Genomic DNA, 16,256 nt, shown 5'->3' with positions numbered 1-16,256 from the left:
CTCCAGACTTTATACCCTAATGACAATACTGGGTTTCTACTCTCTGAGAGGAGCTCCCCTTTAATACAGCAGCAAAGGGTTTTCAAACGTGATCCCAACCCTTGGTTTCTGTTCTCTAGCACAGTATGTAGGGGCCTTTGCATGAAGTGCCCTTTTTTGTGAACAGTATAGATATAAAACATTTACAAAAACACCTGTGGTTAGAATATCCACATATTTACACAGCATGAACCACAAAGAGGTATGCTGTAAGACTGACTTATGCCTTGTAAATTTGGTTTCCAATTTCTAGAACAATTCATCCAGCAGCTGGCGAATGTCCTCTTGGCCACGGTAAATTCTCTTCAATCCTCTTCGAAGATAACGGCAGGATGAAAGGTTGAGGTAGTTAAGAGCAGTCATTTGGCCAATGACTGGCCTGCAAAATAAAGTACAGATAACAATGTATTTCTTAGGAATTTCTTGAAAAGATCATGATAATAGTAAACAAATCTGAATCCTTGATTCATGCTCAGTTCTATATACCTGCAGATCGTCTATTAAAAATGTTGCTGCAGAGTTTATTTGATTATTTGGATTAATAGAGTTAAAGGAGTACCTGAGGGCGGGTGGTGTGATCCTGGTCCCACTCAGGTTGAGTGAACGTAGGGTATCTACGTCTGTGCCATGAGCAAGGTGACCCATCGCCATCTCCAAGTCCTCCTCGGTGAAGAGCTGATTTGCAATGTCGAGCTGTTGCAGTGTTCGACTCCATTTCTGGGTCACCAAGTGAAGCCCCTTCTTAGATGACGGCAACCCAACATTGCTGCTGAAATACTGTCCCCAGAACAGACACTCAAGCTCTGCCAAATGACGGACAGCAAAACAAGGTAGGGTTGATTAATAAATGGGCTTTGTATGCAAATTCAAATCACTGACGTAAAGGATTCATACACCGTTTTTTAAATAAATTTAAAAAATTAAATTTTCCAAGAGTTTCCGGCAAACTTTAAAGACCATATATTGTCTGTAACAACATCTACACTCCTCCTGTTTCTTTAATATATTATAGCTTTTTAAAAACATATATATCATTGAAAAAATAAGAAATTCAGAACAGGAAGGGGTGGTGAAAAAAGGTGGAAGCACGTCAATTTTTTAAGCACTGGGAAGGACATATGTTTTCTTTAAAACATTTTGGTTATGTTTAAGAAAAGTTTTTGGCAATTTTTTGATCTTTAAAAATTTTAAGTGATTTTTTTTAAAAAGAAAGGACTGTTTTTCTTTAAAATGTTGTGGTGATTTAAAAAAAAAATTTATTATCATTAGATTTTCAAACTTCTGACGGTCCTTGAATGCCTAATGTGTTATTATACAGCTTTGTGAAACAAAATTCCATGACTTTTCCAAAACATTCAGGGATTATTTAGTTTTCCTAAACTTTTCCAGGTTTGGAAATTGCTATTTGTAAATTCCATGACTATCCGAGGTTTTTAATGGCTGAAACCTGAATATATTTGTGTGCCCCCAATAAAAGTTCAGGTAATTGTGGATTAAATATGACTACAAGCTTTTCTGTATGGGCCGCAAAGTAGGTCCCATTCAAAATCATACTGAAGTAACTTAATAACCCCAAATCAAACAAAGTTTAAGTATAAATTGAGTTACCAAGACAGGGTAGTGTTGCAAGACCGGATGGTGTGATTCGGGAGCAGCCTCGCAGGTCCAGCACGCGCAGCTTGGTGGAGCCAAAGAGGATGTCCCACAGATCTTTGTCTGTCATGTAGGAAAAAGAGGTGGTTGCGATACACAGCTCCTCCAGTAACGGAAAGCCTGCTGTTGAATCGGCGTTTCGCATCATCTTAAGCAGAGGTCTGACATTCAGCATCCTGAAGGTCTGATGGGATGTTCAGTAGATGTTCAAGTGTCACGGTAAACACAGCGCACACATACATCACACTGATTCATTCTACTCTGACTCCTAACATGAAAAGTTAGAATTAGTGCTGCAATTAATGATTAATTTACTGCTTCCATATTAAATCAATTTGCTTGTAAAATGCCGTAAAATAGTGAGAAATGTTTATTGTATTTGCCAGAGACAGGTGTAGTTTTTAATTTTTGTCGAACGAACAGTCTGAAACCCAAAGATCTTTAGTTTACAATGATAAATTACAAAGAAAAGCATCAACATGAAAAATTTGAAAAGCTGTGGCATCTTTGCTAAAAGAAAAAGACTAAAACAATTAATAATTTCTCGTTTTGTCAATCGCCTAAGCTGTAAATTGCTTAAGTTCTAAAATCATTACAATTATTTTAAGTACACAAGAGCTGCAAAACTGATCATTCATAATGATTAGTTTCTTTATGTGGCTGTGATCCACCCCCAATATACAGCAATTACAATAAAAGACACATAAAACATTATCATAGCATCGCCATCGCAATTCAGTAACATTAACAAACAGGTTTGAATTGTCAAATTGGCATTGAAAACTGAAATGTTAGGGTTTTTTGTTTTTGTTTTTTTACCTTGAGTTTAGGGCACGCCATCTGTAGCGCCTGGATGCAAACAGGAAGTTCACAATATTTACTGTCAAGCTTTGTATTGACCTCCAGTACCTCCAAATCAGGACAATGTCCCCTCTGAAAAGACAATACATTGAGTGAAAACCAAGTTCATCTGTCCTCCGTAGCTTGGGCTGTATGTAATGCGGACAAAGGGAAACAAAACACTTTTTAGAGAAAAGAGGGGCTGGGTTTCTTACGCTGATGGCGTTCAGAAGTCTGTCATTCTTCATTCCGTGAGTGAGCAAAATCTGCTTGATCTGGCTCCCGTGATTTTCAAGGTACTCCAGGAGTCCCTCGACCTGAAACTACGATAAAAACACATTTTCAACAAACTTACAGATCCGACAGTTTACAGAACCAAGCGTGACGCGTGAACACCTGCTCGGAAAACCATGATTCCTAAACCAGGGTATGAATCCAACTGTGATATACTTCATAATGTGTTCACCACAACAATTTTTTTATTTTACCCTAAAACTGACACTATGACTTAAAAATGTTTCCTGTGCTGGTGTGTGACACACCTCTGAATACTGGAGATTGATGCTCTGCAGAGAGCGGCTGTGCAGACCGAGGCTGTGGAAGGCTTTGGCTGTCAGGCCCGTACAGTATGAGAGCTTCAGGGAGCAGAGGTGAGGGCAGAACTGCGACAGGACCTAAAGTGGATCACAACATGAGCCCTCAAAACATGATAAATACAAAAACTGCAACCTATAATTCATTTGTCAATATGTGAATATGAAAATAAGCATTGACACATTTTATTTTATGGTGGATTTCTTGTTTTAGAACTAGACTCTTCAAATAGAGCCTCTGTGGACTCAACAAATACTTTCATTATCGATTCACCTGCAAAATATTTTAGCAATTGATTATTTTGTCTATAAAATGTCAGATCATAATTTCCAGAAGCCTTATGTAATGTATTCAAATTAAAATGAAAAATATTTTTAACTTATTCAGTTTCTGTAAATATTAAATTAATCTACGTCATCCTAAGTGCTTTATATGAATTCTTCAAATACTCAAAAATCTTCTTTAGCTTTACTGTCAAATGTGACAAAGATCAGAATCAAGTACTCACATTTGAGAAGCTAGAACGACGCCGTATTTGGAATTTTCGGATGAAAAATAACAAACAACAAAGTGATTATCAAAATAGTAGCCCGATTAAATTTCTTCGGCTCGGTTAACTGGCAAATCTATTCAGAAGATTATAAAATAATAGTTGAAAAGGACAAATTTCTAGTCTTGATGACTCACCTCTATTGCATAGGTGACATTCTTTGTCCAGTGACAGAGAGAAAAGTCTCGTAGGTGAGAGAATCTACAAAATGAGGAGTGCAGTTTTTTATTTTTTTTTTTTCCAAGATATCAAAAAATATAAGACATCTAAGCACAAACTAAATCTCAGTTCACACTGTGTATGTTTTAAATGTTACAAAACTACTAATACAGACCTGTTTTGTGCCAGCCAGTGAAACGTCTCTTTAACCCTCTTCTCAGTTTTAGGCAGTTGGCTTTTCCCTGCCGCAATCCAGCAGTGACCTATGGTCACTTTACGCCAAAGCACCGGACTGGAGGCGGCTGCGTTCCACAGACGACAAACTCTTCCCACCCTACATCAGAAAACTTCTTGTATTAATTCATAACAAACGAAAACATTCAGTGTGGAATTTATGTTCCAAAATAACACAATAACACAGTATATCCAAACTGTTATTGACACACTGACATGGGGGGGGGGTTGTGTGCTTTTGAAAAAACCAAATGCTGAACATTTAAGTATTTACTAAGATTTATCAAATCAAATGTGTGTTTGTTACCTGCATAGAAATGGTACAGCACCATCTTGATCGACCACCATCTGAAAAATACTGATTAGCACCTCTTCAGGAAGACTTTGACCCCATCTGTGGTCTGCTGCTTTCTGTGGCAAAAACAAATTGATGTCCTCTTCTTCTTTGGCAACGGGAATACTATTCACTTTAGGTTTGGCACACACTGTCTTTTTTTTCTTAATCTGATTAGTTTTTACTTTTCCTTTCATTAGCTTCTTCTTCTTTTTGCTTCCCTTCTTTGGGGGAGTCCAGGCTGAACCGTCGTACTGAGAAGTGGAACTCGATATGACAAGAAGCATATCTTCCCCCTGATGGACGGTGTAGCCGAGCGGGACAGGCCTGGAGACTCGCGCCTTTTTGTGCTTCTTGGTTTTTGCATTTGTAGGTTTATCAGCCTTCCTCTTCAAAGATGCCTTCTTTGGCTTTGGTCCGTCTTCTCCTTGATCTGAAGCATTTGACGTGCTCGGTGCGGTGTCTTCTCTTCTTTCAGTGTTGGTTGAAGCCTCTGCCTCAGGGGGATCCATCATGTGTTGCTTGTTAGTCTTTACCATGAGCTTCATTCAAACAAAACCTGACACTGGCTCAAGAGTGACATATCCACGTCTGAAAACAGAATAAAAATAAGATCTGTTTGTCTCTGTGTGGGCGATTTAAAGTAGACTATGATAATAACTTCTTTTTATATAGCACCTTTAAAAACAGAGTTTACAAAGTTCTTTGACAAACAAAGCAAAACAGAAATGTGATACAAAGTCCTACTGAACAAAAGCAAGATAAGACTAGTACAAGAGTACAAGCAATTCAAGATGCAAGACATAAAATGTCAATATAAAGTAAAACAAAAGAACAGACCAAAAACAACAGCAGGAGCAATAAAACCACAAAGGAATAAAATAAATAAAACATACATTAAAAAAGGTAAAATACAGAAATAGACCTGGAAAAGTGCTAAAAAATATAGTCACTTTTAACAGAATCATTTTTAATCTGTAAATGATAATTGATATGATAATTATACATTATTTTCATCCCATATATTTCTCCTGATAATAATATTAATAATAATTTTCTTAATCTACTAATTTCTGGCATTTTACAGAACATTTCTTGCCAAGTTTCTCATGTGTTTTAAAGAAATCAAACCAATTTTCTTAGTGGTTTAACAGTGTGAATACCCATGAAAGGCGTCTGAACGCAGCTCAAATTCGTGATGTTGTTGTCTAGGTTTCAAATGGATAACTATGATGTCCATTTGTGATCCAGGAAACTGTAAAAATCCATGAATAATAAGATAGATGTGTAACTGTCTGACCCAAACTATCACACCTTATTGTTTGCTTTGATTTGCTTTAATAAATATAGTTTGATTAAGATATTAATTATGAGTAAATCTCCGTCATGTGTTGCAGTCTGTGAGCCGGTCATAACAGCCTCCAAATGTCAAAACAGGTCAAATTTGAAGCGAGCAGTTTGTAATGGTTAACCTCTCAGAAGCTGAGAAAATTGATCTGATTCAAGAACATAAGTAGGCAACGAGTAATTGTACAAGAAATGACCCAAAACATTGCCAAGAAATCATCTAAAAGTTACCTGAAATTTTGCAAAAGAAACAACAACGTGACCCGTGACTAAAGAAGCACTAAAAATTATTATTTTTTAATGTTTTAAAACAATAATTATAAATACCATTTCAGTATTTTCTTCTTTTTTTTTTAATAAATTGTTTTCCCTCTTTTTCTTACTTCTTTCTCCGGGTTTTTTCCCTTGTCACCATTAACTAACCTCTTACAGTTTGTGGGACATTTCTTGGCGAGTTGCTCTTTTCCTTTTTGCCTTGTTTTCAAAATAAATCAAACCAATCTGCTCGGGTTTGTCTGTCCAGGTTTCATTAACATCAAATTATTAAAAACGCGAGGACAAATGTAGTTTTAAAAGACTACCGTGTTTTCATAAGAGCTTTTATTTTCCAGCTGCTCCTCGACTGTTTGTACACGGAGCCACCCTGCACTTTCTTTAAACGGAGAAAGGGACCACTGAATTATACAAATACGCAATACAACGACGTTTTCTTTGGCATTAACAACAAACAAAGCCTTTATTGATATAATCGACAGCAACACGGATTTGTCAGCTAGCTAAATGAATCAAACCGGCTAACAATGATAAGTTAGCTAACATTATTGTTTCGGTTAACTCGTCAGTTAACGACTTGCCGCGTAATATAACGTCGCACAACATTAGCGACGGCGCTGCTACTGCGTTGACAACAAACACCACTCACACAAATGCTTTCTGATCGAAAGAAAACAGTATCTTGTTGTTATTTTTCATTACCTGCTGCTAGTTCCGCGCAGCGGCTAACATCTTCCAGCTCCAGTAGCAGACCCACAATGCATTGCACATCCCCGCTGTGATTGGTGGATACCACCACAACATCCCGCCTTACGTGAACCTGTCCAATCACAGACGAGCTTGGTGTTTGACTGCAGCACGCTGTGTGTTGTTGTGAGTAGTGCACCAGAGGGCTGTTTGTGAGGAGATAAGATGAACTTCTCGGTGATGTAACGTTAGTTTCTGGGTAAGAAGTTACGCTTTAAAAAAATACTTTTAATATTTATTTATTTCAAAATATTTGTAAATGTTACAGCATGCAGCACAGCGCTTCTGCTCTGGGATTTTTGGAGGATTATTGTAGTACAGTACGCTGAATTTCCTGCAGGTAAAGTTGGTGCTAACACTAGCAAGATGCTCACAAGGCTAACATTTAGCATGCTGAGGTAGAGCGGCATAATTTGCAGTGTTTATGCTTAATTTTTCTAAAATTCTGGTCACAGTCGCAACCAGTAAACACAAAGATTACCGTAAGGTTGTTATTGCTATCTTAATTGTATGTATAAGAATAAAAATGGGTCATTCTTGCATGTGTGCAGCTATCGGGCAGTGTTGTGGGTGGGGGAGGGATTCCCTGCATAGTTTGCACTCCAACAACTCCCACAAGGTGGCACAAAACAGCACTTACTCTCCAGCTGGTAAGGTGTACTTTTCTAAAAAAAAAACCCAAAACAAAACAAAAAAACATGCAGTTTAACCCTTTGAAACTTGGAGCAACACCACTTTCTTGTGCTGCTTTCAGACGCCTTTCAGTGGTATTTAAAACTTTGGACAAAGTGGTGTGATTTCTTTCAAAAACATGGGAAAAAGACAATTAGCAACTTGGTAAGAAATATTCAACAAATTGTCAGAAATGTATAGAATATGAAAATTGTTTTTAAAAAGCTGGAGGGGGGTGTATACGGCAAAAGCTAGGGGAAAATGATGTATAATTAGAATAATTAGATAATTAATAATTATAATAAGTATAATTAATCAGATTCAAAATTAGTATGTTTAAAATTACAATTAAATTTTTCCCACATAATTTCTTTATTTGTTTTTTCAAACTCTTTAAAAAACTAATTTTCAGGTAATTTTCTTGTTTTTTTCTTTTTTGGTCATTTCTTCTTTTGAGAAATTAAAAATTTTTCAAAGAGTCCATTCAGCAGCACTTTCAACTTTAAGGCTATTTTGGGTCTGTGTCTGTGGTGCTGTTGTACTGTATTGTGTTATAATGAGGGGCTATTTCTTTCTTTTTTTTGTTTTATTCTTTCCTCAAATATCCTGCAACATAAAAGCACAAAACAACATTCACTAGTTTGCAGGTAACAAAGTCCACAAACAGAAATCAAAAACTGAAAAACAAACAACAGCACAGCTTAACCCTTTGAAACCTGAGCAAATTGGCTTAGTTTCTTTCAAAAGCACAAGAAGACAATGAGCAACTTAACAAGAAATGTCCCAAAAATTGCAAGAAATTAGTAAAGAGTGACAAGAAGATTACCCAAGCATAATTTTTCCTGAAATTCTCCCTAAGTTTTTTGATAACGGCTTATAATCCCCCAAAACTAATGTTGAGGTCATTTTCGTGTCACCTTTTATTTTTGCTCAAAATTTGATGGTCATTTCTTGCAAAGTTGCCCATAAACACATCACTCCACTTGGCATAGATATATAGTTTTCTTTTATTAAAACTAAGAAAGCTACCGTACATTTCAGTAAATCTTTACTTAAAAACCTTCCAGTTGCATTAGCTGGTATGAGGCCATAAAAGTCTTGAGATCAATCCAGTCCTTATAACAAGGTGTGCTTGTATTTTGCCAGTTCCTCAGTATAATCTTGGATGCATTAAAGAAGCCTGCAAGAACCAACCCAAACTGTGCCTTTGTAGGTCTTGCTGGTAGAACAGATTTGTCTCCCAAAAAAGGCAAAAACGTGGCACGAGGCCCTTTTTTCTAATTTTGTGTCCACTCTATTTATGTCAGAAAGGTTAGACTTGATGGTTAAAACACCTTTCAGCACAACATAATACAATTCAACAGCACAGCTTAAAGCCTTAGAATGAGTCAAACATTTAAAAAATGTTAACTTATTCTTTTCATCTCTTTTTCAGGAACGGAAAGGAGTAAATTTTCCTACAGTATTGTGTTGGTGTGCATGCTAGAGCCAAGAGGAGGCATTTTTCTGCAGAGGTGAATTCTCCAGGACAACACTGAAACTATGAAACTTGCTACTCTTCTTTTTTCACCTCCCTGCTCATTCAGGGCACACATGATATAAAGCACTGACTGAAAATTATAAATATATTATATTATAAATATAAATATTTATTACCAGAATTCAATTTTGCGAAATGGCATTATAATGAACTGATGCAATTGTGGTCTTTTAGATTTATTTACTCAGCTTTTTGTGGTTGAATTTGAGTGAATGAAAGCAAAGTTGTGAATAATCTTAAAAAATAGCTATATTATGCAAAATAAAAGAAAAGGCTAGTGAAAACGGATAGGCACTTTTTCCAAATTATTTCTATGCGTTTAATTTTTTAAAATGTATTATTTTTATTTTCATTTTTTTCCCATCCTTGTTGTTTGATAATATTAGAGTCATTTCTTATTTTGTTGTTCATTGCCATCTTCGCATGTTTTTGAAAGAAAGAAAGCCAATTTCCTCAGGTTTCAAAGGGTTAACTGCAATAAATGAAAAACAGATGTAGTTATAACAGTGATGATGGACATTAAAAAACACAGATCACAATTTAATTCTTTAAACATTACGTTTAACCCAGACTTTATGATACCGCGTGAATGCCAATCAGACTGTATAGAAGCTCAAGATTGCAACTTAGCATTTTTACCATTTCTCTTTCTACCATCTCTCTCTTTTAAAACAGCACACAATGGAGGAAGGACGAGATTTCTCACTTTGTGGCAAAAGTGCTGTAACTGAAGCCAATCTGAGTAAGTTAAATGACCATGTAATAAAGCTGTTATTAAGATGGCTCTATGACCAAATTCTCCATATTATACATGCACTACTAAACAAGTTTTTAGCATATTTCACAGTATAACAGGGTATTTAGAAATCAGTAACCTCAAAGTAAAAAGTTATGTTTTTCAATACTATTTTTCAATACTGGCATCCTCTGTCTTTTAAACTTCATTGTATGTAGTGCACAGCACGCACCACCAGAGCTCAGTCTCCAGACTCTACTGGTGGAACTGGCAGCTGTGCCTTAAGACTCTGTATCACCAAGTGGTGAGGGGAGAAGTTAGAGGTTTACAAAAGCCGGCAGCAGAGTGAAACATTGTAAAAACATATAATTTTTTACATCTAACTTGGTGCATTAAGGATTTATTAAAGCACATTTAAATGTATTTAATCCAGTAAAAATCACAGACTTTTTAGCAGGTCATACCTTCATACGTCCTTGCATAAAAACTTGCAGTTTCGCCTCCCTCAAGCACTAATTTGCTGCTCACTTGCCAACTTTTGTGTTTTTCAGGAGATGAGTACTACTGGAGGCTCGTTGCAGACTTCATCGGTCCCCAATCAGGAGAAGGATTAGAGCTTGAGAAGGGGCCATGCAAGAACAGACTTTTGATTCAAGTTGGACTCATGATAGAGGACAATAACTTCCCGTGGATTGCCATCGTAGAATGGCTCAAGAAAATTTTCCCCAACCATCAGTCCACTGACTTCCGTCGCTTGATCGAAAGAGGCATCGCAACAACACTGAGTCTGGGAAGTGACGCAAGGCTGACCTTCCTGGAATCGTATGTCAACTTCAATTTTGTTGGCCCAATATGTGACAGCATCGGAGTTGAGCGACACCACCTTTTGGAAATGACGGATTTCTCAGAGCGAGCGCAGTCGATCGAGGTCACGAATGCACTGATTCTAGAGTTGAGCAACTTTGTCTCCAGGGAGCGAATCACGCCACTCTTTCTCGTTCAATGGCTTAGGAACTTCAACCCTGAGTTTTGTAAGGATGGGAATATTCAAAAGGCATACCAAGTCCTGAGAGCCAAGATAAAAAAGTTAAAACTGCACTACCGCAATCACGAAACAAGGAGCCACAGGAGGAATGCAATGATGGAAAATCTGCTTCAAAGTCCATTTGAGCTGGTGCGGAAAAAAGAGCCCAAATTCATTCCAAAGAAACGTGTGAAAAGAGATGACCTCTTAAATTATGAAAAAGTTACCATCAAGGAGGAATACGAGACCTACGAAATAATGCAAGATGTGGAGTCTGACATGAATGTAGGACTTGTAAGGAAAGTGATACGGAGAGAACACGTCACTCATGATGAAAATGATGAGGATACGGACGATTCCAACAGTGAAGGAGAAACGTCACATCACAAACAAGAGGCTCTGACCCTGCTCGACATCGCAATGTTGTCTGTTCAAAAGCTGTCACGCGTGTACGGTGGGAAAACTGAAGCATGCAAGCAAGTTTGCTTAGATCTCCTCAAAAATCAGTATGCTCTAACATGCAAGGAGCATCCAGCCATGGCAGAGTTTGAGAAAAAACTTGACTCACTGTGTGAAGACTTCTCGGTCGTTTATCCCGTGGTGTTTTTAAACCACAACGCCAACTTCCTCGTTGACATGCATGACGCCGTGGAGCAGCAGATCATGAGCTTTGAAAAAGAGATCATTCTGTCGACGGGAGAGAAACTAGGCCGTGACAAGCTGCCAAAATTCAACAACTTTGTGAATTTCTCCGAAAGTGCCACCTCACGTTACATCCACATGGCTTGTGATGTCTTAAGCCATAAAAACCCTGACATGCAGAACTACAGGAAACACTGGGTAGCTTTCTGCGAGGAAAAGAACAACCCCTCGAGGCTTGAAGTAAATCAGTCGAACCGATTCAACCACTACTTTGAAGCTGCAGCCGGTCTCATCCACCATCACAAAGAGATGGCTCTCTTCTTCTCCGATCTGCTGTCAATGACCAACGATGCAAACATTGTCCTGGAGTGTGTCGCCGCAGATGCTAATGACTCTGTTATACAGAGCCTTGTGTGCGTTCTTGCCATTGTTTACTGCAAAATCATTGGTCCTTACTGGCAGCTTCTGAAAAGTGGAGGAGAGTACTCGCTTTTCAGCCAGTACTTACTCTGTCTCTACCAAAAGTTCCTCGATTGGTCCAAAGATCCTTCAACGCTGCTGGAGCCGGAAGGGACCACAAATGTTTTTCTGCAGTTCCCGTTGCAGGAGAAAACCTATGAAGGAGTGTTTCAGTACTGCGGTCACTGGCACACAAACAGAAACCTAATCAGAGCTTGTCTGAAGAGGATAATTAAGGTGATTGCCGGCGTCACTGACGAACACCTGAAGGATTTCCTGCCAGGAGGTTCGTTTGCTCAAGTCCCTCCACCAGAGCTGAGCTCAGAACTTGTGAGTTGCACGTTTTCCGTCTTGATGGCGGAATATCCATTCAGTGAAGGGGACCCGGAGAGGAAGAGAAAATCAGAGAAGTCCCCCAAACGCTCACGCAAGAAGATGGACAGCTCTCAGGAAGACAACGACCGATACGGTTCATCTGACAATAGTGGCGATGAATCTTACGGTTGGCACTCTAGAAAGAAGAGCAGCCAAAAGGATGGTCATAGTCCGCAGTTTGTAAGAGGTTACAGAGAAAGGGAGCCAAAGGTGGAAGAAGAGCGTGAGGAGATCATGGATAGGGATTACATAATCGCCACAGTGAACAGGAACGGAGGGCCATGCAGGACGCAGCAGGACGTCGACAAACTTCTGCTGCGTTTCGATGGTAAACCCCGAACTGAGAAACGGGAAGCGCTCCGTTGTGAGATATTGTACCAGAAAATGATCCTGAACAACACAGAACCACACTTGAATGAAGTCTTCCAAAACAGCACTCAGATGGCATTGAAGCTGAAGCTCGCGCTACCTCGTGTCAAACCGGGGTACTCTCTCGTTTTGGCACCTAAAAAGACGAAATCCAAGGCTGTGACACAGTATGCGACGTACGCTGCGACTGGTCAAAGTGAATACAACAGCACAGGAGGGCTGTGATTGCATCAAAGTGTGACACTGAGGGATAAGTGTGTTGTGACTTCCTCATGTGAAAAAGGGTTCCCAAAGTCATGAAACACCTGGAAAAAGTCATGGAATTTAACAATCTTGTTTAAGAGACTGGAATTAGTAAAAAAAAAAAAATCATTGACAGTTTTGGTTGAACAAAAAAAAAAAATTAAAAAAACCATTGAATTTTGAGAAGAGGGAGCTGGAGGTGTTGGGACGCCACGCTCTGGGGTTCTTCATACATGTCAACTTAGAGCAGCACAATAAATCATGTTAAGAGTTTGTATCTGACAGTTTTGAAAAACAAAAATATATATATAATGGTACCTTGAAAAGTGATGGAAAAGTTTTGAAATGTCCATAAAAATGTAGGGGAACTCATATTTTTGCAGACCAAGAAGAAATACACACAATGACCTCAATCTTGCCAAACAAATATAAAGTGTGATTCAGCATAAGCCCGATGTCATGTATTTTCAGTGCCAGTAGCTGAAATTGTAAGGTTTGATTTTGTAGCTGTCATACTTTTTAATGTTTTTTAATTTGCTTGGTGCCTTTGACAATGTTTTTTGTTGCTGAGACCTTTTTTTAAAACATAAAATAGTACCCATTAGTCAGAGGTTTGCCAACCACTGATATGAAAAAAATATGTTGTATAAAACATTGACAAAATAAACATCTCTGTTCATATTTACTTTCTCATTCTGTATGATAAACTATAAAAAGAATTCTGTTACAAAACCAACCCAGTTTAAGTTCAAGTTCATGGCTGTTTTCCATCAACAGTCAGTGTTTTTGTTTTTGTCACTCACATAATAACTTGTGTTTTTTTCACATTTGAAGGGTATTTGTGGTTGCATCACAGGCATCAGCCATGTCAGCGAGTTCATTCTTATTAAAGATGTTGATTTAGACAGACTCAACAATACAAGGAAGCAGAAATGAGAGAGGGGTTTATTGGGGTCACTGTGCTAAATGTCAAGGCCTCAATTATTTTCTGTGGAAAACACACTAATCAACGTCCCCAAGCCCTGTAACTAACAACAACTATTAGAGCTTGCAGTTGCATGATATGGAGGATCAGAAGTGTCACGGAAATAGGAATAAAGCATTTAATTGTTAACCAACTGTACTATTCAAATAGGCATTATTACATTTGAGCAGCGGTGGTTTAAGAGACCAGAAGTGCTTCACATTTGTTTGTTAGTTGATTTGGTAACTTGTAAATAAAGAGACTTAATTACAAAGTAATTCATTATTTGATGTTTTAACTGACAATAGTAAGAGAAATTATTAAAATAATTCACAAATGAAATATTAACCCATATATAAATAGTTCGACTTAAAGGGATTTACAAACAAACATGAAACAGCAAATAATACATCATTTACAAACATAATTGATTTTCTGAATTAAATGTAAAAATAGATTTCAGATTTCAGTTTGAAAAGAATTAACTGGATTTACAAATTGAATTGATACAATGAATACAGATTTTAATCAGGCCTTTCCTTCCTATTTGCATTTCCCTGATTCTTTTCGTCTTGGTTAAAGTTTATTAGCACATAAAGGTTTTAAACATTGTGCAGGATAAATTAGAGGCCGAAAATGGCTTATGGAAATACCTCCCCAATTAAATTATTATAATCATTCATAAAAAGAAAAAGATAAAAAAAAAAAACAAAGATTGCATAAAGTGAACTGTATTACAAATAAATCAATCGAGGGCTATGAGTCTTTGCAAATTAGGGTCCTTTTCAGGTTTTTTTTTTTGAGATTCTCCTTAAAAATAGCTAATATATGTAATTATTGGCTGTTTTATGTATTTTATGCAGTTATATTATTTCTTGATGGATTCATGTCATTTTTATTTTTTTTTAAATAATAATTAATTTTATAGCACACTTTAACATCAAAACATAAATATTTTTATAATTTAGCTTGTTTATAAATAGATTAATACATACATTTAAAAATGTATTGATGCCTATTTTAACACCTGGACTGACATCAGCTTTCTTGAGCTGAGTTCAGATGCCTTCACAAGCACAGAAACTTCTTCAGAGTACATGGGGGGAAAATGCAATGATTTGGCAAGAAAAGTCCTGCAAAATTGAAAATAAATAAATAAATATACTTATACATTTTAGAATTTTATATTGGAAAATGATGTCACAGTGAGAAAAAAAAAGCCTGTTAAATGTTTTTTTGTCTTTCTTATTTAGCACTTTCTTGAGGTCATTTTCTTGTTTATTTTTGGGGTTTTTTGTCTTTTCTTTTCTTTGTTGCTTATACAAAGGTAGTGTAACCTTTTACTATTTTCTTCTTCTTTTTTGCTTATTTCTTAAGCTGCTCGTTGCCCTCTTCCCATCCTTTTGAAAGAACTGAAGCCAATTCTCCAAGCTTTTAAGGGGTTAATTGTACAGTTAAAATTAGTCATGAGTATAATTAGTTAAATAATCGAATGCTTTATTGCTATTTAGTCTAAATGTGTGCCGATACCTTTAATATACTGGTTAATTAATATATTTTTCATAACACATACAGTTTGAACATGATGTAGATTACAACTGAGACACCGCCCGCATCAACTGTCAGCGGGAGTAAAACGAACGCACCGATTTTATCCAACCGGCGTTGGAGGAGGATTCTTTTGTCAAAGGTGCGTTTAATTTTCTCGGAAAACTGAAATAAATACTAGGACGAGCACGAAAAACACGGTTACACAGCAACAACTGACAGAGGGGCTGTTGCTCACTACATACTCATGTTTATATATTATTTACCAGTTAAATTTATGGACTGGTTTTGCGTCCAAAAACAGACAAATAAAATGATAACCCGTTAGAAATGCTTTATACAACGGCGACGTGGGAATTTACGAGGGGCAAGCGAAGGAAACTGAAGGGGCGGGAACTTTGCGTAAGTGTCCACCATTCTTCAGGTTAAAGCAGCGGGTGGACTCTGGGGGACACGTTGGTGTTTAAACATTACAAAGTCAGAGGCTTACCGGTGTTGTCCTTGTTCCTTGGCCGGAGATAGCGGCACCATGTCCGGTAGCTGGTGGAGCAGCGCGGCGGTGACCCACGGGCTGGTGGCTCTGTTCGCCATGGGCTCCTGGATTTCCGTCAACAGTCTGTGGGTCGAGCTCCCGGTGGTTGTCAACATGCTGCCCGAAGGTCAGTGGTCCAACTTCTGCCAAGAGATAACATATGGTCACCTAATCTGGCCTTTGGGATATTTAAGATTTTCTTAAAATAAAGTCATGTATTGTTATTTAATGTTTGGTGGGACTTTAGCCGAAATTTAGCAAAGTTAGCTTGAACCTAACGACCCTAGCTAGCTAACGTTAGTTATTGTAGTACCGATGTAACGTTTCCATTGTGATGGCTTTAAGATTCAGAATAACGAAATAATAACTGTTTTCTATGTAA

The 16,256-nt window shown here is 37.6% G+C and overlaps 2 protein-coding genes across 3 annotated transcripts; one reads left to right on the top strand and one right to left on the bottom strand.

The window, feature by feature from the left end:
* Nucleotides 1-57: 57 nt before the first annotated feature.
* fbxl6 (F-box and leucine-rich repeat protein 6) lies at nt 58-16,003 on the bottom strand. Of its 2 annotated transcripts, none has more exons than XM_042506596.1 (10): nt 15,833-16,003; nt 4,377-4,994; nt 4,011-4,169; nt 3,814-3,877; nt 3,075-3,206; nt 2,748-2,855; nt 2,512-2,625; nt 1,648-1,876; nt 599-842; nt 58-418 (listed from the first exon to the last, which is right to left on the bottom strand). In XM_042506596.1, the coding sequence occupies exons 2-10, from the start codon at nt 4,949-4,951 to the stop codon at nt 289-291; spliced, it is 1,755 nt and encodes a 584-aa protein (XP_042362530.1). In that variant the 5' UTR covers nt 4,952-4,994; nt 15,833-16,003; the 3' UTR covers nt 58-288. The 2 variants fall into 2 exon arrangements, with proteins under 2 accessions (XP_042362530.1, XP_042362531.1); XM_042506597.1 differs by lacking the exon at nt 15,833-16,003 and adding an exon at nt 6,726-6,780.
* Nucleotides 6,904-13,991, top strand: slc52a2 (solute carrier family 52 member 2). Its single transcript, XM_042506595.1, has 4 exons — nt 6,904-6,969; nt 8,878-8,956; nt 9,658-9,724; nt 10,270-13,991. The coding sequence occupies exons 3-4, from the start codon at nt 9,664-9,666 to the stop codon at nt 12,810-12,812; spliced, it is 2,604 nt and encodes an 867-aa protein (XP_042362529.1). The 5' UTR covers nt 6,904-6,969; nt 8,878-8,956; nt 9,658-9,663; the 3' UTR covers nt 12,813-13,991.
* Nucleotides 16,004-16,256: the final 253 nt, after the last annotated feature.

The sequence above is a fragment of the Plectropomus leopardus genome, chromosome 18 (genome assembly GCF_008729295.1).
Source record: "Plectropomus leopardus isolate mb chromosome 18, YSFRI_Pleo_2.0, whole genome shotgun sequence".
Lineage (NCBI taxonomy): Eukaryota > Metazoa > Chordata > Actinopteri > Perciformes > Serranidae > Plectropomus > Plectropomus leopardus.
This window is presented reverse-complemented; position numbering and strand designations above follow the sequence as displayed.

Bases quoted from the DNA above. Each gene is read 5' to 3' on its own strand.
- fbxl6 (XM_042506596.1), bottom strand. From the start codon at position 4,951: ATGAAGCTCATGGTAAAGACTAACAAGCAACACATGATGGATCCCCCT. The intron at 4,170-4,376 runs GTAACAAACACA...TTTCTGATGTAG, and splicing joins GCTGTACCATTTCTATGCAG to GGTGGGAAGAGTTTGTCGTC. The intron at 419-598 runs GTACTCCTTTAA...TTTATTTTGCAG, and splicing joins ATCACACCACCCGCCCTCAG to GCCAGTCATTGGCCAAATGA.
- slc52a2 (XM_042506595.1), top strand. From the start codon at position 9,664: ATGGAGGAAGGACGAGATTTCTCACTTTGTGGCAAAAGTGCTGTAACT. The intron at 9,725-10,269 runs GTAAGTTAAATG...TGTGTTTTTCAG, and splicing joins TGTAACTGAAGCCAATCTGA to GAGATGAGTACTACTGGAGG.